Below are 26,306 nucleotides of genomic sequence, written 5' to 3'. Positions count from 1 at the left end.
AAATCATCAAAATACCGAATATCGGGGGTTACCGTTATATGGGGGATGTACGATATCGTGGACCGATATAGCCCATCTTCGAACTTGACCTGCCTGCAGACAAAAGGGAGATCTGTGCAAAATTTTAGCTTCCTATCTTAATTCGTTTATACTGTAGCGTGATTACAACATACGGACGGACAGGGCTAAATCGTCTTAGAATTTTACGCTGATCAAGAATATATATACTTTGTTGGGTCTAAAATGATTATTTCGAGGAGTTACAAACGGAATGACGAACTTAATATAAAAAGCAGTAAGTTCGACCGGGCCGAACTTTGAATACCCTCCATAAATGAAATTTTAAAAATACAGAATATAGCCGTTATATTGGGGTCTATATGACGTGGACCTACATAGCCATTGTTTGTCACAAGCCATTACCATATTCAAATTCGAAACTTGAAACAAACGGTGAATAATGTAGCTAAATTCATCAAAATACGGTACATCGGGAGGTATCGTTATATCGGAGCTATACGAAGACCTGGACATGCACTGACAATTTTCTGTCACAGGCTGTAGTATCCATTACGAACTTCAAATACCAAATTTGAAACAATTCCGGTAAATAATGTCGCTAAAATCATCAAAATACCGAATATCGGGAAGTACCGTTATATGGGGGCAAACGTGGACCTACATGGCCCATTTATTTTACTAATTTACCTGCCTACTGGAAAAATAAACATGTATGCAAAATTTTAGCCTTCTATCTCAATTCGTTCGAAAGATAGCGTGATTGCAACAGATGGACATAGATAAATCGACTTAGAATTTTACGCTGATCAAGAATATATATACTTTGTTGGATCTGACATGAGTATTTCGAGGAGTTACAAACGGAATGACAAAGTAAATATACCCTCCATAGCATGGTGGAGGGTATAAAAAGGAAAGAATATTGAGCGTAACTTTCTTATTGAACTCCAAATCCAAACCATTGAAAGTCTTTTTGAATTTCAGCTATCTGGCTCTTAAGTAGCTTGGTGAAGTTCTATAATACCAAATAGTTCTGCATATATTTGTAAATTTAGATGGCTATTTCTAAAGTGAAACGACATTACATTTTCAACAAGGATTTCTGTTAACAAGTTTCAGTCAATTTTACAACAACTGACTTCACATTTTTTGAACATTATTCAAAATATGACTATTATCCTGACAAAGTTTGATCACGATTGTTATGCTATGAGATCAGCAAGTCCCCACTACTTCGTCAGCCAAAAGTCTACCTTAAAATTATAGATTCATTCCAACATTTTATTGTAAGTTTGATAACATTTTGTTAATAAAAACTTTATACATCGTACTAAATTTTCAGACTTTCGAGGATTATATATATTATTCAAGGTTCTTTCTATTTTAAGAGAGAATAATAGGAAAATGTTTACCTCTTATACAAAAAAGTCTTCACAATCTCTCATTTTGAGGTTTACCCAGGATGATATTAGTAAATCCATTGCACAATGGACCCACATCCAATTGTTCTGTCTAAAAGTCTCCATATGTAAACCCTATACCAAACCAAATTTCAGCTAAATCCCTTCACACAACACCAAATCTGGTAACGTTTAGTACGTTATCCAAAACAATATACATCTCTTCACCCTAGACACCAACAGTATATAGTACGCATTTGTAAAGCCACCACCAAATCTCAACGAAAGAGACCTCAGTATCAAATTTCGGGATTCAAGCCATATTCCTTCACCCAATATTCAATTTAGTACCACTTAGTACTTTTCGAACAATTATTATACATATTTCCGAAACTATCTGCAAATCTCAACCTCAGATACCAAAAGTGAAATCTAAATCAAACTACCGATTTTCAGTTATATTTCTTTACCCAATACGAAATTTAGTACTATTTAATACTTTTCGTACCATTGTAGTTCACATTTCCTCCAGCTTCATATCTCAATTCCAAATACCATCAGTAATCTAAATATCAATTTTTAAAATATTATCACTATCCTTTCACTCATAGCAAATGTAGTAGCATTCAGTACTTTTCGTACAATGATAGTACACATTTTCGGAACCACCTATGTCCAGGCCCCCACATGAACACAAATTTCCAGGCCCCACATGAAGAGCGACTCTATTCCAAATTTCAAACAGTATATGTTCACCTAAAAAATATAAAAAATTGAAATTATTTAAAATTTGGTTGCAAAATAAATGCAAATTTTCGTCGTATATGGGTAACAAATTGTACAATTTTGTGATAAAACTGTATTGTCCTACTATTTTAGATTCCATCTCGTGTTATAATCCCGAAATTCCGTTCTTGTTTTCCGGGGTTTTCCCAATATAAGAATTATGTTAAAAAATAAAAGTAAACAAAGCCAACTGTTGCTTAATTATAGACTTTTATTTGGCACTATGACTTTTATTTGGCACTATAAGACTCCGGCACAGAATTGCATTTCTCTAGTTTCTTCGAAATTGAGCAACCGTTCGCAATGAGCCATGGTACGTCGTCCAGTTTTTATCACACACCTGAGCACCAAGATTTATTTTACTACGTTTATTCTTTTACGCCACACAGTCGTAGAGGGTATAGCCTTTGTGAATTTGTTACTAACATGGAAAAAGAAACAAGATAAACTCATAGTTTTACAGGTCGAATTTATTGTCCGATTAAGATAAAATTTTCCACAAATCGTTCTATCGGTCTTAATTTAGATACATATCTTCTAGAGATTTTTGTATTGTGAAATATTCATCCAAATATGATGGATTTTGAATTTGATTAGAAGCAAGTACTTAAAAAATAGGTTTAGATATAGCTATCCATAATATGCATTCCACAACGATTAGATTTGGTATTAGATATTAGATAAAACCCTGAAGTTAATCTGCCAAATTTTATAGGAAGCGGTTCAGATTTGGATTTAGCTCACATACATATTAATCCGATTTCACGTTGAAGTCAGCGTGTTAAATTTGGTGGGTTCAGTCAATAATTCCACTCTTCCAAACAAAGTCAGGTGGTGGCTAGACGATTTCAATAATATTTAGTAGACAAGCCTTCGACGCATTTCGAGTTGTACTCAACGAAGCTCCTCCTTTTCGAACATATGAATCGGTGGTGCAGTACGCTCGTGGTTCCATCATGGGTTTATGATTATTTCGATAAATTCTTCATCGAGCACAAATTAAATACTTAATATTGAAGATAGGTTTTCGACAACCCTCTTCACATCTCGTTACACATCACAGGAATAAAGTACAAAACACTAGATGATACCTCTTGTGGCTGGGGCACATAACGTTGCTACGGTGTCTAAATGTCCATTGGTGATCACTGCCACGATCAATACAATATATTACACACTGAACATTTCTGGATCCTGTTCTACCTTCCCGATATATCCGGAATTCAGCATTCAAAGCGAAATTCCATCGCTTATCAACCGATTGATTTCAGTGAGCATCAACTGGCGAACACCGACTATATATGCAAATACAGTTCTAAATAAATGTTGTCTTACCATTTAGTGCAGTCGGCAGCAACTTCGTGTGTGGCAACCAAGTTCCCTTCTGATACCCCAAACAGATGCTCTTCTGTCTCCTAAAGCTTTATGTAGCAGTTTTGCATATAGTTGCACTTAAAACTGTTATCTTCATTTGTTATTGGTCGAATACCATAAGTATCTCATGGATCGCGAGAAGTCGCAGTTATAGACTTGACCCTTTAGTGACAGTTTCATTGTGGGGCTCCTAGCAGCATTTGAATTGGGAATTCTGTTTATTAGCGTCCATCAATCTAGTCAATATGGATGGGGGAAATACCTGCGCTATTGAGTTTTTTGGATCGAATCCAACTTTGTTGAAGGCTCCTGCTGTACCAAGCTGGGATGCCAGAGAAAATTGGGATTACCTATATTCTTTTCATCGAACTCAACAACTTTGTCTTAATCTTCATTTTACGTATACGAGTTTGCTATTTTTTAGAGTTCATAGCATTGTTGGCCCTCCATTAAAATATCTAAGTCAAAATTGAGCAACAAAACATTACAAATTAAAATTAAAAAAATATGAATCATTCGTTAACACTTAGTTTATTACTTTTATTTTAAGAGCATCTTGAATGAAAATTTTACAATTATTGATTAATTTTAATTGATTTATTACTAGTTTCTTGGTGTCTATTTTTGTGTTAATTTTAAAGTTTTGTTTGTTTGTGTGTGTGTATTTACTTGCTAATATCAATAAACAACTACAATAATTAAATTGTAACCACATGTTTAGCTTATGTCTTAGTTTAATAATGTACAATAAATGTTAGATTTTGTTACAATTCAATCGGTATGTTGCAATAAAACAAAAACAAACAGAAATCTAGAAAATAGATGAGAGTGTCTGCCCATTTAAATAAAAAAATCATTAGTTTTCCCACTTATTACTAATTACATTTATTTTTGTGTTTTTCAATTTTTTTTTCGAAATGAAGCCTTATTATAGTAGCCTAAACTTCTAGGTAATTAAAAGCTAAAATATAAAAAACCGAGGTACTTAATCATATGGGTACATTTTAGAAGTTTATTTCCAAACATATTTTATTTCGATACGACTAATTTGTTTTTGAATAGAAAAATCAAATGAAAAAAAAAACAAATTATTTTTCTTAAAGAAAGGTTAACTTTAAAGAAATTTGTTTTTTTTTTAATATATAACGAATATTATTATATTTGATTTTCAGATGAGATCTGAAAAAATATACAAATAAAGAAATTCCATAACAAATATGCAATAATAAATTTACAGCGGTTTTTCTTAAAAATAACTCTCTTTAATTGCCTAAAAGATTTTCAGTTTTAATCATATACACAATCAATCATCAATCGTTGCGCCAAAATTTAAAGAATTTCATTTTATCGAAAACATTTAATAATCTGCAAAAATACAAAACAGATATTTTTTATTTCCTTTGTAATGTAGTTTTCTTATTTGGAAATAGAAGGAAATGAAAGTCTAAAATTTCCAGGTTCAAAATTTACTGGGGGGAGATTTACAAAATGGCACTTTGAGTGCATGCATACATATGTAATTTAGAGTTAATTAAAATTTATTCAAAATCGGTCAATACTAACAACTAATGGAGGGCATTCATAGAATTTGTAAAGATATATTTTTACAATTTGTTTAATTTCTTAGAATAGAAATTAAAAAATAGTTATGTCTCTAAATGTGCAATGACATTGGTGCATAAAGTTGAAATTGTTAACATAATAGTTTGTATTTCACAAAAACTCTACTACTTTTGGTATCAGCATCTTAATAAACACGTTATACTCTAAATCTTAAACGAGACTTAGAGTATTTTTAAATTGAAATGCGAAAGAAACTATTTATTTATATCGACTTGGGCTATACCAAGGTGTATTTGCAAAGTGAAACGACAAGGCGAGCAGGATTCTAGGAACTAAAGAAAGCTTTCTAAAATTGTAATTTCGCGTATAAAGAAAAAAATATTGAAAGAAAGTCTAAAAGCGTTTGGGTATGATTATTCGCTACTCATATTTTTCCCTTTAAAACTTTTAATGATGGTACAATTAAGAAAAGGTAGGCTAACTTTGAAAAAATTGCGAGTATAGAGGTATACCTGTTTGACTTGTAATGTCAGAATTACTATCAAAACAATCAAAAAAAAAACAACTTGTTGCTTTGATTTTGAATGTATAATTGAAAACCGCGAAAACTGAATGAAAGGTCAACATTTATTTTTAAAATCATATTCTATATATTTCTAAAGGTTTATTTCGCTGCAAAAACTGCAGATTTTGTCGATGCATATGTTGCAATAAGCATTTTGAAAACACTCGAATTTGAATATTTTCTGAACAATTTTTTTTATTATTGGGAAAAATACACACACATAAAAAAATAAAGTTGACATATTAAGCCAAGAAAATAAAAAAAAATAAAATCATATGCTAGTTCTGCCCAACCTTGATTTTATTGTACCATGCTTCAAATAATATATTGATATAACAGCTATGCTGACAAAAAGGCCTAGGGAAATTACTGAGATGTTGGCCTTCTATAGCCAATTTTACCAGGGCCTAAATTCTTGTTCTATAAAAAATGTTATAAAGGGAAAAAAGATACGTCAAATGAAAAATTTTTTATTTCATATTTTCATAAAACAGGAATCCAGCCACATATCTGATTTTAATGTAAGAAAGTGAAAATTCACGAAATGAACTGAGTGGATCTATATTAGCGGATTTCCAAACACATTTGGCAAGGGTATTTCATTGTCTATGAATTTAAATATTAATAGCTACAATTTTTCATTTCTGTGTTTTCTGTATTTTCCTGCGTTACTCAACGTATTCGGTCGAAGATGTTCGCCACTTATTTTATAAACACGTGTGTTTATATAAATGCTACCCAAATTCGTCGAGTGTACGAAATTTCAAAGTCGAATATATTTAAGATTGACAATTGAACAATTTCTTTTTTTTTTTTTTGTATTTTGAAAATAGAAATGAATAATCCGAAAAAGTAAATGATAAATTTTAAAAATGATCAAAATTTACAACATTATTAGTTGATAGATTTTAAGAAATGTTTTCATAATGGAAAATATATACTCAAAAATATATACTTCAGAAGTTTACGTTCAATGTTTAGATATAAACCAAAAAAAGATATAAAAAGATGGTGCTATTTTGAGACCAATTGGCCTCAATACATCTAATAAGTTATTTAGCCCATGGCGTCAAATATCTTTGAGACACGTAGATTCAAATTGTAGATGCTTTTTTTTATTAAATATTCATGAAAAATAATGCATGTAAATTTTAAAATTGGTCACCACACATTTGAGATTTCAAAAAAAAAAAAACAGCAGCAGCAGTTACCATTACATGTTCTTTGTTGTTTGCTTTTTATTTTACAAAATATCTTAAATACTAAAAGACTAAGATACGTAGTTTTATTTAACTGCAACTAAAGGAAAAATAGCTAATAATACATAGAATATATATCATAGAGGGGAAACACGATAAATACAATACGAAAGTTTTGTGTAACAACATATTAATTTTTTTTTACCAAACTTTACTTGGTCCAGAGGAAAAGGAAAAGTGCTCAAATTGAATTTGAGTAGATAGTTAATCATTCGGATATATACAAATGTCGGCACTAAAAATGGGTTTGTTAGTTTTCATTTCTTTTTTTTTTTTTTTTCTTAAATAAATGTTAACAGAAAAAATCTAACGTTAGTAAGGAGTGTGTTTGTGTCTGTCTATGTTTGATAAATAGGTAAACAAAATTATTTTCAGTTTTTATGGTTTATTCTTCTTCTTCTTAGTCTCTTTAATGGTAATACCATTACTTTTAAACTTATGAAACAGAGAGTATAAAATTAAGGAGAGCAATTATCGATCACAACGAATATGGAGAATTTCCACACAAATCGGGGCTTTAGGCAAGTCTCGGTACAACACCAACATAAACCAAAAGGAGACCTCCCTTATGTGTGTGTGTGTATTGTGGTAATTAGTTATTGGGACATATTTTTTTCCTCCAAAAAACACATAACGATAAAAATAAAAAGGAATATAAACTTAAAAGAACAATCATACATACATATGTAGGGTAGATCTGAACCTGAAAATCATAGTTTAAACTTTATTATTATTCTTGTTGATATTAAGATGAAGAGCACAACGGTAAGTAAGATCATCGATGAGGCAATTGTAGAATAGTTACTTCTGCCTCCTTGATTTTCACATAATCGGATCCGGCCCTTGTCCCTCCAAATCGGATACTTGACTCTGATAGTGCAGGGCATCTTGATAAGCCTTCTTTACGGCCTTTCTTTCTGTTGGTTTGCGCGACTCCACCAACTTTTGTTGATCCAACTCTTTGTCAATACCAAGAATGTCTAACTTGTTGGCCGGCAGCCATTGCCATGTCCGTTTTGCATCGAAGAACAAAACCAAAAACACCTCTACATCTTGGGGATAGTTTTTACGCAGAGCCAAAACGTCACTGGGCGGTGCTGGCAGTGGGACACCGTTGTAGACAAATCCTTTAGGGGTTTTGGGATCAAGGATCAAAGCTGGATACCATGGATAGCCGCGACATTTTGCCCAGACCAGCTGTAACGGTTCAAGTGGAGGTTTCAGTAAATTATCTGCTGTACTATTGGAATTTGCCATATCTAGAGCCGCAGTCGTCGCCGCCGCCGACGAGGAGTTAATGTGGTTGGATTTCGATCTACTGTTCATGCTACTGTTGTTTACATTTGCCAATGCGGCATTGTGCGCTTTACGTGTCTTCATACTATTTACATTATTTGGCGTCGGTGTAGCCGTTCGTGTTGCTGGTTTATTGGATGCGGAACGAGTAGCTGCTTTCACCGGCAGAGTTGCTGTTGGCGGGGGTGTTGATGTGGGATTTCTTGCCGGAGCAGGTGACGCAGTCTTTTTCTTCGTTCTCGGTCGGCCAACACTGCGTTGTTTCTTATCCAGAGGCGTGGGCGTTCTTCTACTTATACTCCGTGTTTGAGTATCTGAATCATTCCCTGCACGGCTTATTCGTCCAGCAGGTGCAACAGCACCATCGGTATCACTATCACCACTACAGCTCATAGCTTGGCCATTATTACCGCCTGTAGCAGATTCGCCAATAGTTGTACTATCATTCATTTCAATATCCTGTTTATCACGGGAATTGTTGTCATCGGCATTCTGTGCCTCGGTGTCATCTTCCTCGTCATCATCTTCTTCGTCCTCATCGTCGTCATTATCGTCGCTAGAGTCGTAATCGGAACCTGTCCCACTTCCTGTGATGCCCGAACAACTACTGCACGGACTTCCTGAGATGTCGCTCATGTCATCGTCGTCGCTATCACTGGCATCGCGTTCATTGTTGGTTCGATAAACTCGAAATGTGTCGGGAATATGCTGATAACTGCTCAAACTTGTGGCCGGGGGCAGGGATATGGTCGGTGTGGCGGTGTTTAGTGCAGTAGCAGATTGGGCGGATGTTGGTAATGCTGCAGCGGATGTTGTAAGCAGTCCTGTCAAAGTTCGATTGGGTGACTTTTTCGGTGACACAGACCCACTGTTGCGCATTTCGTTGAGGCGTCTGTGTCGCGCATTTCGTTCTGGAGATTTTACTGTCAGTGACGATGACACCTGATTTAAACTAGCCGACAGCGGGGACAATTGATTGAGTCCACCGCTCAATTTATTGCTTATCGATAAGGCAGACGTGATGAGAGATGACGATGTCACGGATGCAGAGGTGGACGATGCGCTATTGTTCACAGCTGTGATGAGCGAACCCAAGGTAGAAATTTGTGAGGCATTGGTGATAACGTTGTGATTCTCTTCTTTAACTGGCGTTGCAGTCGCTGACGTCGATGTATCCGTGGGTCGTTTAAGAGCGGCCTGCGCTTTACGTGTAAACAGCACCGCAGTTCTGTAATAGTACGTGCGTTAATTTGCATTTTTTTAACAAAGACGGAAAAATGTAGATAAAAATGGAAAAAAATGAGCGGGATTGCGGTATGAATGGATGGATGGATAACTGGATTTGATGGGATAGTCCTTGTGTCACATATTTAATGTTATTATTTAATCTGTCTGTTGTTTAACCTTAAATCATTTTTTCCATTGTCAACCAAAACATAGACTTAAGTGGATATCGAAAACTAATTAAACACATTGCTCAATACACTAAAAGAATGATAACATTTTTTGAACTATATTTGAGTTTGGATGACATATTTTTCATTTTGGAACAAATCAACATAAAAAAAAAATTACATTTTTGCGTGTAATTTGTAAATTTTCACAAATGGCTTTTAATGTTACTCAGTTGTAATTTGAGCACATAACTTTGCATCATTTGTTATGCGATTTTTTACATTTTTTGTAATTAGCAAATTTGAAAATTGATTTTTGAAACGAATTTTTTTCGAATAAATTATCTATTTAGTAAAAATTTTCGAATTACTATTGAAAAGAAAATTTGAATTGAATGTGTGATTAATCGGAAAGGGGCAAAGGAAACGTTACGAATATCAAATGAATTGCTCAAATTACAAAGTATATTTCTCGAATTGCAAATAAAAATGTTGGATTTGAAATGTGATAATGCTGCCAAAAAACTATTTCACGCTTTATTACAAGAATGTCAAAGTCAAAGTTAATTATATCGTGACTGAAAGTCTCGAATCTCTATATGATTACAATATACCAAAATCTAATTAATGTGCATACAAAAAGTTTTGATGAAATGCAGCAACACATATGAAAAAAAGCAGAAGATGGGCATTCAAGACCCAAATCGTGTTCTGGTATTACTTGGTTTTGCATACACTATGCTACGGATACCTTATCAGGTAGTAGGTACTCGAAAATTAATCACTCCAGTTTAAGTTATGCTGTGTGCGAACTGATGTCCTCATTTGGCACATTTGAGATGTTATTTGGCGACGAAAAATTCATTGAAAATACATTATTGCATGCGTGACACTCTTCACACATGGGACATGTAAGAATAACAAAGAATACTGAGATGCAGACTTTCGTGAAAGCACGCAGATTTGTAAGTTACACCCCATGCCCTAATTTCAACCCATAAAACATAATACTTTCTAGAAGCTAAGTCATTGTATGTACCTAATCTAGACTGTCTTAAAATTTTCATAATCTAAGATTGCGGAGCTGAGAGTTTAGTTGAGAAACTCCACTCATCAAAAACTCATAGAAATGTAATGGCAATTTAACATTTTAGAAGGAATCCTGAATGTAGATAATACCCAGGCATAGCGATATTATGGAAAGTAAAGTCGCGAATAAAAATGGTTGCGGAAATTTAATGTTTATAGCGTGCCTCTTTTTTAAAGGAGTACCGTGCACATATCGACAGTAATTTCAATGGTTGCTAAATAAATTCGGTGATTTGACCTTTTTCTCCACGCAAAACAGCTAGTATGTTGCGAGTTTAATTTCTAAATCGAATATATATTTTTATTGTATTATGGCACCCTTTTAATTTTTCACAACTAATGGTCTAAAAAAGAGTCATCATGCAACTACTAGTTTTCCAACATGCCTCAAAAGAATATTTGAATTTTTCCAATATTATTCTTCCCTTCTACAATCTATCAGTCATGCTCTACAAAAACTAAAATTGAAATGTAGTTTTCTTTATGGATAACAGAAATCGATGAGAATCTTAGATCTTCAGCATGTGAAATGATAAGTAATGTCAATTATCTTACCTTCTATTTACGCCGACAGGTGAAGCACTGCTATTGAGACTCTTAACGGGGCTACTTGGTGGTGTATGCTGGGTTGTGTTGTTGCTAGTACCTTTCGATTCATCACCCATTGTATCGTCTTCATCTTCACTGTGATTACCATGATCATCATCATCATCGCTAAAATTATGCCGATGCTGGTGATTGTGTCTGAGAGTGTTTATACTTCTTGCCGAGGGTTTACGTGACCGTTTCGGTGTTTGGTCGTCTTTGACTTTTTGTAAATGTGGAATTGGTTGGTGTTGCGGCGGTTGTGGCCTTATCGGGAGCGGTGTATCCACATCCATGTCCTCTACATTGTGATTCTCTTCCATTTCATCGTCATCCTCAGTTTGAGAATTGATTGAGGCATTATGTCGCTAAATTTAAACAGTATATCGTTTTTAATATGACTCAATGTAAACATATTTATCGATACTTACTTTTGCCATTCTAGCTTTTTGTATAGTTTTTCGCATCCGTGATATTTCCAGCCGTATTTGCTTGATTTTCTTTGTGCGATACGTTGGATTTTTCAAGACCTGAGATTTATCTGCCAAAATAAGTAGTTTTTGAACTATAGCCTCGCAAGGTGTGGCTGCCAATAATTCTTGCAATTCCTGTTCCACTTCTTGTTCTACATGATCCGTTGAATCCGCTTGACTAGTGTCTAGCAGACCCTCACGTGCCAATACATCTCGAGCTTCATGAAACAATGGCGCTGCTTGATCGCGCATTCGTATACCAGCTCTATAGAAAACAGTATCTTTATTGTTGTAAGCTAAGCAATTCTGAATCATAAGATCAAAGTCGCTCTGCAACTGATCCAGGCTGGAATACTGTCGATTATCAAGTTTCGACCTCATTGTACCCAAATCCATTGGCTGCTTGACTATGTCCAAGTAGTCGGGAACTTCTGTGGTATCTACAGGTTCACGGAATATTTCTGAAGTATCACGGGCTTCCAAAGCGTCTAGCAGTTTTCTCAACACAGTCTCCAAGGGGTCCAGTTGCATATTTATCACTTGTTCACATATTTTCACGTAGGCTGCTTTAAGCTTTTCACGTTTACGCACCAATTCACAAAGGAGACGCGCCCTCTCAAGATCTTGACGCAAACATTGCCAGTATTTTAGTTGACGATACAGTTCCGATGTATCCGGTGAGCCCTCTATGCCATTACGCTGTATTACACCGTGATGATTTCCCTGCGATTGCAGCCTTCTCAATAGTGGTACACCATTGCGGTACTTTCGCTTCATAGTCCAATAAGCGACTAAACGATCGAGGAATTCTTTCTTTTTCTGCATGTGCACCATGCTCGCAATTTCCTGTATACGATCGGGCGGTATCGTAGGTATCAGTACAACTGGAGCAGAAGAGCGTTTTTTGGCCAATGCTTTGCGAGCCTCTTTCATTTTATGACGTGCATCTTCAAAGTCTTTGAGATTTAATTTGGTTTTCGCATTGTCTGGGGTATGCAAATGACAGAAGGCAAACTTTTGAACATGTGCCGAGGAATCATTGTGACCCGAACTTTCATTAACATCCATGGTCATATAGAGCCCGGCCTGTTGGGCACAAGTTACATGGAAAGCGGCGTAGCAACTGTTGCGATGACATTGAATGCATGCTCCCAATCCTTTTTCTTTACAGACGTAGCATGTTAGACGCCATCGAGCGGCAGGAATTGTTTCAATCGAATCTGCAAGGATAAAAAAAGACAGGTTGAAATATCGAATATGGCACAATGATTTTTTAACTGCTTTTAACCGACAAAATCGGTAACATTGAAAAAAGTCTTGGCAAGTAAGATTTGCAGTTGTGATCTCTTTAATTGTTCCATATTATTCAACTCACCAATTGGTTCCAAAAACACTGTATTGGCAAACCGAACTTCAGGTATCCATAAAGCGCAAACGACATGTGCCCATTGACCGCGATCCGTCTGCTTAAATGCTCCACCCGTATTTGGACACAATACACAATTTACCGGTGTACTCGGCGATTGCAGGCAACGCCGGCATAACCACTGACCTTCCGGTATGTATGGGACGCCATAACAATCCTGATGTACAGCCAAATTACACATATCGCAAAAGAGGATAACATTCGTATTCTGACACTCGCCATCCATACAAATACAACAGACGGCATCGTCGTCCACTTCATTGCCCGTCGCCGTACCATTTGCAGCTGCCTGAAAATATGATTCTTTCTCCAAGCGATCCATCAACAATTCCATGGTATCAATATTGACAGGATTATGGCCTGATTTTTCACGTTCTTCATTCATCCATTCTAGCCAAGCCGAATCTTCTTCGTCCACATCATACTCTATCTCACCGTCCAGTTCTTCCACCGACTTTTCAATGAAGCGATAGTATGCCAATGGTCTGGGAGGTGCATCTGGTACATTGTAATTATCAATCTCTTGAAATCGTGCTTCTGGCACCTTCACTTTGGCCCAGGCGGCATTCTGTTCCAATGGCGGGGCATCGGCATTCACTATACATCCCCTTTCCACAAGCTCCATATATTCATCCTCCTCAATAAAAGGCAGGGGATCATTTGTACCCAAACGTACACTTTTACCCTCCACATTAAACGTTACCCTCTGTTCATCGTCGTTATATGAAACCAAAGACTCGGGATTGATTGAATGTGCTGTATTGGCGTTTCCGCCATTCTGTTCATCTTCAGCTCCATCAGCACCTGTTCCGCCAACACCACCACCTTTTGGTGTCGAATGTGTTGCACCGCGAGAACGCGCCTTCTTTCGATTTGGCGTCATCACCGGTGTCAATGGCTGTGGATTGTCGTGATCATACTTAACCAGATGGTACTGCAGACCTATCACCGTCTTGTAACTGCGACCACATTTGGGGACTGGACAACCGTACGGTGGCTGCGAATGCTTCACACTCTTGCAGTATTCCAACGCATCGAAGTCAAGTCCCATTGTGCGTCGTGGTATGTGTGTGTTTTCTGAGTTTGATGCTTGCTTCCTCTGCTGCTGTTACTTTTGTTGCACTACTTATCTTGTTGTCAAAATTCTGCTGTATCTTCGAGAAGTGGTTGATTTTTATGCTGCAACTGCTTGCCTTGGATGTGGGTGCGTTAGAAAGGCATTTTACAGCGTTCGTTGTTATTTTTCAATAGAAAAATTACAAGTTTTATGTCGAATTTTTATTAATTCACTTAATTTACGTTTTTCTTCTTCCCGTTTCTTTGCTTTCCACGCAAATTCGCTGTCATGTTAATGGCGCTATTCTCAACCTCACATCTTCACATGTCATCAACACAGAGTTGTATTCCCCGATGAAAATTCCGATACATTGACATTTGAATTTAAATTGGGTTTCGGTGGAAATACTTAAGAATTAAATTTCCGCACAGTTCTTGTCTTTAGAAATATCAAAAGATTCAATAAAATATATGAAATTAATGTAACCCAAATTCTCTTGATATATTTATGAGGCTCAATTCAATTTATGGCGCCTCAAGAGAAAGTACAAAGGGAGATCACACCTTACGATTCATCGTTTATTTTGTAATATTTTTTGTTAACTGTTATAATAAGCACTGGGGAACAATAATTATGAATGTTACCGAGCGTACGACATTTCAAAGTTGTAATATTTCAACACATGTTCTTTTTTGTGTATAAAATTAATAATACGAAAAGAATGAATGTTTGTATATGGAAAATATAACAATTTGATGCATTTTAAAAATGATAAATTTTTGAGACGTTATAAGTCAGTAGATTTTGATTTAGGTAGTACAGGCGTACAAAACATTTTACCACAGTGGGTAATTTTCATACTTTCATGTACACAATTTTAGGTAACGCTGTTATATTAGTGATTTCATGAAAATAATTAAGTGAAAATAAGCACTAAGTTTGGCTATACTTGCCATTTTTAAATAGTCCGAATCTATATTTTGCTAGGGAATAGAAATAAAAAAAATGGTCCTATTGGCAATTTTCTTTCAACTCCTTATGTTTTTTTTTACTTTTATAGAAAAATGTAATAAAAAAAATTACATAAAATGCAATAATGAAAAAGAAAATTGCTGAAATTAGTTGCGTTTTCAACAATTTTTACAAATTTAAATAATTTTTCATTCAAAATTTTCAATTCCAAAATTGGTTTGACAGTTCATTGTCCCAGCAGCTGTGTCGACGCGTGTACCTATATTCTTCTACCATGGAGGGTATATTATCTTTGTCATTCCGTTTGTAACTCCTCCTCATGTTAGACCCAACAAAGTATGTATATTCTTGATCAGCGAAAAATTCTAAGTCGATTTAGCGATTTCCGTCTCTCTGTCCGTCTGTTGTAATCACGCTATCTTTCGAATGAATTGAAATAGATGGCTAAAATTTTGCACACATGTTTATTTTTCCAGTAGGCAGGTTAAGTTTGTAAATGGGCCATGCAGGTCCACGTTTTCATATAGCCCCCACATAACGGTACCTCCCGATATTCGGTATTTTGATGATTTTTGCGAAATTATTCTCCGGAATTGTTGCAAATTTGGTATTTGAAGTTTGAAATGGATACTAAACCCCAAGACAGAAAATTATCAGTGCAAGTCCACGTCTTCGTATAGCCCCCATATAACGGTACCTCCCGATATTCGGTATTTTGATGATTTTAGCGACATTGTTATTCGGAATTGTTTCAAATTTTGTATTTGAAGTTCGAAATGGATACTACACCCTAAGACAGAAAATTTACTGTGCAGGTCCACGTCTTCGTATAGCCCACACGGTACCTCCCAATATTCGGTATTTTGATAAGTTGTTTCAAATTAGGTATTTAGAGTTCGTTATAGGAACTACAGTCTGTGACAGAAAATTGTCTATGCAGGTCCAGGTCAGTACCTCCCTAAATTCGGTATTTTGACGATGTTAGGTACGAAATTGTTTGAAATGTGGTATTTGAAGTTCGTAATAGATGCTACAGCCTGTGACAGAGAATTGTCTATGTAGGACCAGGTCTTCCTCCCTATATACCATATTTTGATAATTTTAGCTACATTATTCACCGTTTATTTCAAGTTTCGAATTTGAATATGGTAATGTCTTATGACAAACAATGCCTATGTAGGTCCACGTCGTATAGACCCCAATATAACGGCTATACTTGGTATTTTTAAAAATTTAACAGCTTTGTTCTACCTTCTGTAATTGTGCCATGAATACTTCTTGTACGCTAATTTTTTTTAGTTTTAGTAATCACTGTTATAACGGTCATTTCATGAAAATGTGAGAAATTCAGGATCGATCTTATTTCATTTCTTCAACTTATTATCAATGGTAACAAGAGTTCAGCTAACTTTTAGTTAAAAGATAAAAGGAAGATGGTCTGACTTTTTGCTTATCGGAAAGTTCATATTTAATTAAAATTTACAATACCGAAAAACGACTAATTTGTCCGACAACATCTTACTTTTAACTATCGGAAGGATGTAGTAACCGGCTTAAAATTGGCACCATTATTAAAAGGTAGCTGCAAAACCCACCTTATTTGACTATACTAGTGTATAATTTCATATTATGTTTTGTTATTTACTTCCATGCTTGAATATAAATATTTTCTGATATACATTTTCATTGTCAATATGAAAAAAACACTTTTTTTAAATCAATTGTCTTTTTTGCTACATTATTTTTGGCTATTAAACAAACAGGAACTGCGTGGCATTTATATCCTCCTAAGGGAGTATCCATGGCAAAAATTAAAGAGGTAATCTCATTTATCAAACCCATGGAGATAGAATAAGGAGATAGAAAAATAAAGAAATACATCACTATGTCAGCTTCCTGCCAGAATTTTCTAACAAAACATGCAACAAGTTCTTTGAATTTATTTGTTATTTGTTTTTCTTATATTAAAAATTAGTTAAATAGAGCGAAATATTATCCAAAATTTATAATCATTCAATTCCATGGCAAAACTGGTTAATGGCTTTAATGAGCGCCTCGTAATGTAAGTTTCTTCCAATCACTGATTTTAAAAATATTTGGTTTTTATTTGTCAAAACAAAAAATATCAATGGGAACCTGTTTTCTATGTCGGGAAATTTGACAAGGTAAATTGCAGAAAATGCAGAGATGGGTATGCTCATGGTACAATAAAAAGGTAAGGTAGAGCTCCCAGCTGATTACAATTTTTTTCTAAGTGTGCCCGACTTCTGCCAATTTTGTGTACGTATTTGTGTTTTGAAAAATAAAAACAAAATATTTTCAAAATCAATGATTGGAAGAAACTTAAATTGCGGGGCACGCATTAATAATATTAACGAGATTTGGCATGGAATTGAAAGATTGAACACTTAGGATCATATTTTTGGAGAACATCCATTCATCTTTCGCGCTATTTGGCTCATTTTAGAAATGAACAAAAAATATGAACTAAGTAAAGTAAAGTAAAGTAAACTTTATTAGAGTCTTCTTCTTTTTCTTTGGTAAATGTACGTACAAATCGAATGGTTAACATGTTTAACTTAGAACTATAGTCGTCTTGTTCTATTATACAGTGAAGTCGTAAAGATATGCTACTTAGCGTAATATGAGAATGTATTATTTTTCGTGCAAGATGAAAAGAGAAAATGAGGCTTGCTCCCGGCCTCCGCTGATACGAGCAGCGCTTTGACGTCTGCAGTAATAATAAATAAGGAATCAAAACAAACTAAAAAACTAAATAACAAAGTGGTCTGTTAAAACAGTGTCGAACAGAGGGTATAAAAGTGATAGTTTTTAAATATAATTGTATGCTTAATGTATAGTTTATCACAGTTAATCGAGTGCTCAAAGAGCTTTTTTTTTATGTGTAGTAAAATAACATTATCACAGATAAATGTATCATATAATAATAATCGAGTGCTCAGTGAGCTTATATGTAAAAACAATTATATGGAATCTTATGTGGTATATTAAGTTGCTATATAGTATACAATGTAAAAAAGAATAAACTTATTTATCTATCCTCTGTGACAGCCAGACGCGATTTTTTGGTAGAATTGTGGCAAGTTGTGGTCAAGAAGGCTTTCAGGCGTTTCGTTCAAAATTCCTACAGATGATAGGTAGGAGGATTGTGACCAGGAAATTTCTTTTTCAATTTCATAAATTAAAATATGAACTAAATGAAAACAACTTGTTGCTTATTATTTTGAATAATTCTGACAGGAAGTGGGCATAGCCTCAGGGCTGTATTTCTGCAGTTTTACGAAGCTGCTCTACCTCCTTATTGTACCATGGGTATGCTTATTTGAAATGAATTTGCCTTCTTAATTTTACTATGGTATAACAGTTTTTTTACAAACACACGCAACAGAATTTATTGAGATCAGGCACTCTTCGTAGACGCCAAAATTCACGACACAATTTTTTTGTCAACGCGTAATTACAGATCAAAATTCAGACGATGATTCTGTTTTCGACTTTAGACTGTGCGAGAAACTACTACAACATGTTTGCTATACGCTACTGTATTGAATAATTATGTTGACCGCACGCAGCACTGTAACTCGAAATAACAACTCTGTATGAACACTTGATACTACATTTTACAACTGTGATCGCATTCCACACAATCCACAATGAGTAATGGCGGTTAAATCCTTTTGAAATTTTCACTACTGAGTTTCATTTCAATCAAGTCGGTGTTGGCGGTGCGAGCGTGGCTCTGTCTCCTTGAAGGAATCGAAGAGAGTGTGAAAGAGAAACAAAAATAAATATTTGTGAAATGTACAGCAATTGAAAAATAAATTATTAAGACAAAGAAACATTCTTAAAGTTCTAAGTGTTATCAATAAGAGACTGTTGTAGGAAAATATTCGCATAATGGAAGATCTAGTGCAACTATACGATATCACCGAGAGTGCATCCAGAGAATTAGAACAATTAACAGAGGTAAGCGATGTGTGACGCTTTATTTTCGAAGAACGCTACAAGCCCCAATTCTATTTGTTTTCGTTTTTAAATCAGGAATGGTTAGTAAAATTGCGTGCAATTTTGTTTGGACACTCAGCCATACCGGCAGCAGCCAAAGAAGTGTTGAAAGAAATTCCAGCGGCGTCACCCCAACAGACGAAGAAGCGTGTAAAGCGTCTTTCCTCATTGAATGAAGAGGAGGGTGAAGGTATGAACAGTAATTTAATATTTCCATAAAGGCATATTACAAAAAAAACAGACAAATTTTCTTCAAATTTAGATAATGATCATTTAGCTGATAAAAATAAGAAAAAGGAAGGAAAATTATCAAAGGGTCATGTCTCGCCGCGTAAGAGTAAACGTTCAAATGCCGATCTTTTGGCTGTTGCAGAAACAATGGAAAATACTAATCCACCGCCAGAGACAGAAGTTCCTGTACCAAGAAAGAGACAGACTGATGTGGAAACGGATAAAAGGGAAACTACGGCCCCAGCTCCAGCTGCTGAGCGTAAATCAGAAGCATCAAACTTAATGCCTCCACCACCTGCCCCCATAGTAACAGCCGCACCAACAGAAGAAGTTGTTACCTCGGGTAGACCCAAGCGAGAAGCCAGAATAAAATGCGAAAAGAATCTTAAGGAGCCGACATTGAAAAATAAAATGCGCCAACCTTCTGTCAGTGAAGTTAAAGTCAAACTTGAACACGAACAGCGACCTTCGCAAATGCATGAGAAATCTTCTTCGTCTCAAAAGACTGCAACGCTCACTGAAAATTCTCCTGAAGACACAATAGGTAGCGTCAGATCAACTGACTCGATATTGATTTTGCCACCGCAAAAACCAGCATGTATAGTTATAAATGAGAATTCAGATGATGAAGGAGTCGGTTCCACTGTGACATCTGGAGAGACAGAAGCCACTGTACCGAACGAACCATGTGCGTCCGAAGAAAATGGTAAGAAAAAGGAAATTTCTACTTGGAAAAGTATACATGCTATGCAGATGTGTAATGTTGCTATAATCAGTTGTGAAATTAAAAACTTTAAGGGATGACTATGAGTTGGGTTAATGAATGACGTACATGATCTTCTAACAAGGACAGATGTGTGGGTTAATTTGCACATTTTGGCCCTCCGCCATGTGATGGTGGATGATACTACACTAAGTTTGTCGTTTGTCTTTAAGGAGTTTAATGATTGCATCAGCGTGTCTGCCATGCTAGTCTGTCCGTCTATTGTTATCACATTGTCTCTTGGACAAATTAGAGGGGTAATGCGGACAATCGCTTCCTTGGTTTTAACAATTTTTTTCTACTTCGTGTTATGATTCTTCATTCTTAATATTGTTTACACATCTAAAAACGTTATCATATTTTAAATTATTATTGTAGGAGAGTAAAGATGAACTGTACTCTATATAGGTATATGCCAATAATACCATTATATTATAGAGACATGTATATTTTTTTGTTAGGAGGTGAGCTATTGGTTTTTCTTATATAATTCGAAAATTGTATGTTTCGATTTACTTCAAGTTAGACTGTGACTCAAATTTTTACATGATGTATGGGTGTGGAAATTTTATCTTTTGGATAACTTGATCTGTATGCAAAGAGAGTATGTATTGATCTCAACTAATATCTACTATGAGATGTACTGCATTAAAAGCATAACTGTTTGAGCTAGGGTCAAGAAAAACTAACGTGCCAATATGAATTTCAAAATGTCCCATATCATGAACGGAGCAATGAAAACAATGTACCATGTTACTGGCTTAACAACAAATCCGAAGCCCAAAAAATATATTTTTATAATTTCTGAGCTATGAATTTTAAAACAAAATATTAATCATATTTTTGTTATTACCTCACATTTATACAATAGGTGTGCCATCCGAATCATCAGACGCTGGAACTCGAAGTTTGCGTATCAAAATCAAACGAGAAAAGGTTAGTCTACCATCGCAGAAAGAGAGTGTCGATGAAAGTGTGTTCAAGGCACCAACCACTGTACCACAGCCATTGCCAGCAGCAGCTAAGTCAGAGACAACTACCCTCGAAGAATCGTCAATGGCCAGTAACAGTGTATTGTCTTCGACAACAGCATCATCAACTGCAGGCAAGAAAACTCGCAAGAAGAAGGAAGCTCCGAGACCTATCAAAGTTGAACGTTTCAGCGATTTGGATCGGAAACCTTCGCCAATATCTTCACGCACACGCCAAGGAAGTACGGGAAGGCGAATGTCTCAAAATGAAGAGAAGGAGTTGGAGCAAGAACAGGCGGCCGAAACAACAAAACGTGGTGCATCTATTTATGAAGACGCTGTGGAGGCCCCACCAGTCAATAATTCGAAATTGGCTGGCATTGTTAATGAAACAGTAAATCTAGGACCATCTCCAGTTCCTGCCGATGCTACAATCAACTTAGGTCCAGTACCAGGCGACGCTACCTTCTGTACAAATCCAGCTCAAACAACTTTCCAAGTGACACCAGGACAGACGACATTTGTTGTAGAAGGTAATCCGAACGCTACGGTAACCTTGAATCAAAATTCCGGAGCTGATGCTACGTTCGATGTTCGAACATCCACCAAGGCCGATAAAAATGATGATGACGGGGCCGGACAAAGATCATTTGAAACGGCAAAAGACTCGTCAATGCCACATGACGAAAGCCTTCTCACGGAGGATGAGTCAATAGAAAAGGAACCACCAGCACCTGCCCCTGTACCCGTCGCTAAATCCAAATCATCCGCCTCGGCCAAGACATCAAAAACATCAGCTTCTGCCAAAGCTACATATAAAATGCCAACACGTACCAATGAGCTTTTTAAGTAAGTACTGTTGCAGAAGCCGATGATTGTTCTCATTAATCTCTATTCTCAAATGCATTACAGCCCCTTGGCTCAAAGTCCTGTAAAAATGCGGGTTGAAGCATTTGAAAATGCTGCTGCTGCAGCTTCCGAACAATCTAAAAGACCACAACGTGGTAAAAAGGAAAATGTTACTCCGGTAAGTATTGATTTAATTCGGAATTTGACATGAATTCCATTTAAAAATTCTCACTAATTTCAGACCGGATCTACAACTCCTGTCATTGGGAAATTGCCAGCACCTGCACTTGGTCGTTTCCTTACACCAACTCAAAGTTCTAATGTTACAACAACGGGTAGTGCAGTGGCTAAAAAAGTCCCCACCAGTGCCTCGAAAACAATGCAGAAATCTGCCAGTGGTATGCTACAAAGAAGCGCCTCCACGGCATCTAGCACAAAGACTTTGCAACGTGAGAACAGTGCTGACGACTTCCGCAAAGGCCTACACAATTTGGCCGAGGAACGCAAGAAACAACGGGAACAGAAACATTTGTTGGCCGCACAGCAACGAGAAGCGAAGGAGCGCGAGCGCGCCGAACGCATGGCCAAATTAGCTAAGGAACGAGAGGAAAAACGTCTGCAGAAACAACAGGAGCAGGAACAAAAGCGACGTGAACTAGAAGAGATTCAACGAAAATTGCGCTTGCAAGAGGAGGAAGCAGCCAGGGCTAAGGCTGCCAAGGAACGTGAATTGCTATTGCAAATGAAACAGCAGCAAATGCACGCCAAACAGCGAATGATGCCACCGCCACCGAAGGCAACATCGAAATATACATTTGAAATGTTACACGAAGATGACTCTACCGATGATGAGGATAAAGTTTCATATAAACGACCTCCACCACCGTCATGGAGTCGAAGTAAGTATAAGATTTATCTAATAGAAGTACTCATAGAAACTTAAAATTTATTTCCCATTTTCCAGCTCACAAACGTGAACCTTATGTTTTGAAGCAGGAGTACACTCCGTCGAGTTATATTGACAGTTTCTTCTCGGTTCAACCCATGACCCCAGATCTAAAACAGATTTTCCCCAACATAGATTCACGCCATTTGAAACGCAATTCCAGTGTCTTATGGTCAACACCACCTCGTTACTCGGAACTGCCAAAATACTAGAAAATATTGAAATCACAAAAATCGCTGTTTTTTGTAATCGCTTCGTGTTGTTTTACAAGATATTGTCTTTATTTATTTGTAAACCGTATTGTATAAATAACAATTTACAATCTCCCTGTTTCTATTTGCCACTTAAATGAAAGAAAAATCACATTTTCGATTGGAAATATCATTTTATGTTTCGTTAAAACTTGATAATCGAAATCAGAATTGATGATCGGTTTCTTATTGTACGCCATATATATTGTTCTAAAATTATAAATGCGAAATTATTTTATTTTAATAAAAACCCATATTGTATTACAAAAACGTAGTGGAGTTTTAAAAACATTTACATTTAAAATTAACTAGCAAAGACACAAACCAAACGAATTTTTCTCGAGTTCAGAAATTAAAAGAAAATTAATTAAGTTGTTCCAGTTGATCCATGACTTCTCATTTTTATACCCTCCTACATATTTTGGAGGGTATATTTAGTTTATTATTCCGTTTGTAACTCTGCGAAATATGGGTCTCCGATTTCTTTTGTAGAAATCACTCTAGCTCTCGAATGAAATAAAATAGATAAACAAAAATTTACTCAAATGTATTTTAGGTCCGTTTAATGTTTTGGTATTGCAAATGTGCCAATAAGCCCATGTTTTGGAATGGAATAGCTCCTGGCATAATTAAGCTTTTTTAGTTGCAATTTTAAACAATATTTCTGTTAATTGACAGTTTTTGTTCACCAGATTTTCACACGTCTCAGCGGAATTATTCAAATTTGGTATTTGGAGTTTATAATCTGGATCCTTGACCCGTATTACGTTATATTTCTTATTTTTTTTATAAAACTATTTTTTTGCTAGTCTCAATCTTAATATTGCTACTACTAGATTGTAGTAGACGAGTCACTAGATCGTCTAGATCTGACACCCATTAAGGAACTTAAGTAAAGTTTGCTAACCAAGAGGTGATTCCCGCGAATATTTTTCACATGCTATCAATACATAGCTAGCTATGTATGTCCGTCCGTCTATCCATGTTAATTTGTAATCACGCTAAAGGTCGCAATTATGGCCCAATTCTTACGAAGTTAAAAATGAAGGTGGGTTATGGTCAGAATAGAAGCCTATTGCATATTGCTTTTGGAGATGATCGCAAAATATTTAGGGCTTGAAATGGACCAAAAACTGAAAAGTTTCCTGATTTTGCAGTTGCTCTACAGGTCGCAAATATACCCCAATCGACGCGGAAGTTAGCATGGTGCTAGAACTTAGGGCTCTGCAGAAGCCTTCCAATTGGAATGGTCATCGGGTAATATTTAGTGGGTGAAACAGACCATAACGTTTTGGCATAAAAGAATAAAATTTAAAAATATCGCAAAAAATATATCAATAATTGTGTCAATATAGATTTTGTGATAATTTGTGATATTTTTTTTATTTTTTCATATTTTTTATCGCATGCAATTTTTTCAATTTGACTTATAATATTGAAGTGTACATTTTGTAATATTTTTTCACCTTACAACACAGGTTGGGGATATTATATACAGATTGCAATTATTGTCCGATCTAGCCGAATATCGTAGTTAAGCAAATCATATAGATGTGCCTAATTTTTGAGATACAGACGGACCTCTTGCATTTGGAGATCGCAAATTATTTAGGGGTTCAAATAAATCAAAAACGGAAAAATTTCCCTGATCACACAATTGAAACCAATCGACACGGAATTTTTGCCTGAGAGGAGAGTTAAGGACAACGAAGAAGTCTAACATCTCGGATGACCATTGGATTATACTTAGCTGTAAAATGGACCACAACAACTAACAACTCGATGGAGTGCGTAAATATTGGGCAAATGCCCCTGGTCAAAAAACTAAGGATAATGTTTGGGCATTGTTCTATGCATTATTTCAAAAGCGAAATCTTCCAAAATGGATTTGGACATTAGGGGTCTTTTAAAATATTGTAGTGTTTTTGGGTATCACATGATCGGCTCCGCACGACTATAGCATTTGCTTACTTGTTTTTGTTATAATGACTAGATAAATGGCAGAAAATGGACATCTTAATACCCTTCACCATTTAGAGAGAGAATGCTAAATTTCTTTAAATAAATGCCTTAAAAATTATGATATCGGGTGCCACAGCCATAGCAAATTTTTTCAGAGAAGGCCTATTGCGAACTCATTATACCAATTTTGAGATAATTCTGTTTAAAAAATTTGGCTAAAATCGGAAAGTAACGATTATCGGAAGGTAACATTGTATAGTGGATGATGATAAAACGTAGACCTTCCATATAAAGTATTTTTTAATAGTAAGTATACCAAAACCCTTTAATACCTCGACGGGTGATGAATAGTGTGTGTATAATCACCCACACTACTCGTCATTCAATTTATCTTTGACTAGGTAATGGAAGAAACATGCACCCAAGTACCAGATATACGTATAAGATGGAACTTATACAATTTTCTTGGTGATATTAATTACGCGGATGAGATCTGTCAATTGAAATTATATAAAATACTTGCTGAACCCGGTGCGCTTCGCTAACCCCTTTTGATTTTATATACATTCAAAATTTTTATAGAAATATCTGTTGGTTTAAAAAAAATAAAACAAATTTAAAAAAAAATATTGTAAAACAAACAAATAGCTCGGTCTACCAACGCGTGAATATGCCAGGAACAGCTGACCATGAGAAAAGCAGGAACATGCCAAATTTAGTCCGCATACACGAAGGGTTTATCCTTCGGATTTATTCATTTCATAGCAAATGTCAAGCGTGCAGGAAACTGCAATCTTTTGAAGTTGGCATTTCTGTTGCAATTTGTGAATTTAAGGTTTCAATATAATTTGATAAATTTATTTTTGTACCAAAATTAAGTCGCTCATGTCGAATTTCATTGGAATCGGACATACGTATTGTGTTTGGCGCACCAGATATGTGAAATCGGCCGAAAATATATATGCGAGCTATATCCAAATCTGAACCGATTTTAATATAATTTGACAAATTTATTATTTGATCAAATTCCGTCACACATTCCAAATT

The 26,306-nt window shown here is 35.7% G+C and overlaps 2 protein-coding genes across 5 annotated transcripts; one reads left to right on the top strand and one right to left on the bottom strand.

Moving 5' to 3' along the window:
- Positions 1-4,096: 4,096 nt before the first annotated feature.
- Positions 4,097-14,613, bottom strand: LOC131804012 (bromodomain-containing protein homolog). 2 transcript variants are annotated; one of them, XR_009342863.1, is made up of 5 exons: positions 13,181-14,613; positions 11,764-13,025; positions 11,303-11,700; positions 5,827-9,492; positions 4,097-5,580 (listed from the first exon to the last, which is right to left on the bottom strand). XR_009342863.1 is itself a non-coding variant. In XM_059126154.1 (4 exons), the coding sequence occupies exons 1-4, from the start codon at positions 14,280-14,282 to the stop codon at positions 7,791-7,793; spliced, it is 4,464 nt and encodes a 1,487-aa protein (XP_058982137.1). In that variant the 5' UTR covers positions 14,283-14,613; the 3' UTR covers positions 4,097-7,790. The 2 variants fall into 2 exon arrangements, 1 of the variants encoding a protein (XP_058982137.1); XM_059126154.1 differs by having other exon boundaries at positions 4,097-9,492.
- A 4,354-nt stretch (positions 14,614-18,967) lies between these two features.
- On the top strand, positions 18,968-23,567 carry LOC131804011 (inner centromere protein-like). Of its 3 annotated transcripts, XM_059126141.1 has the most exons (8): positions 18,983-19,082; positions 19,164-19,247; positions 19,323-19,476; positions 19,528-20,223; positions 21,152-22,100; positions 22,164-22,278; positions 22,342-22,999; positions 23,065-23,567. In XM_059126141.1, exons 2-8 carry the CDS (start codon positions 19,179-19,181, stop codon positions 23,256-23,258), a joined length of 2,835 nt encoding a protein of 944 aa, XP_058982124.1. In that variant the 5' UTR covers positions 18,983-19,082; positions 19,164-19,178; the 3' UTR covers positions 23,259-23,567. The 3 variants fall into 3 exon arrangements, with proteins under 3 accessions (XP_058982119.1, XP_058982131.1, XP_058982124.1); XM_059126136.1 differs by having other exon boundaries at positions 18,968-19,247; XM_059126148.1 differs by having other exon boundaries at positions 18,969-19,247; positions 19,549-20,223.
- Positions 23,568-26,306: the final 2,739 nt, after the last annotated feature.

The sequence above is a fragment of the Musca domestica genome, unplaced genomic scaffold (assembly GCF_030504385.1).
Source record: "Musca domestica strain aabys unplaced genomic scaffold, Musca_domestica.polishedcontigs.V.1.1 10, whole genome shotgun sequence".
NCBI lineage: Eukaryota > Metazoa > Arthropoda > Insecta > Diptera > Muscidae > Musca > Musca domestica.
This window is presented reverse-complemented; position numbering and strand designations above follow the sequence as displayed.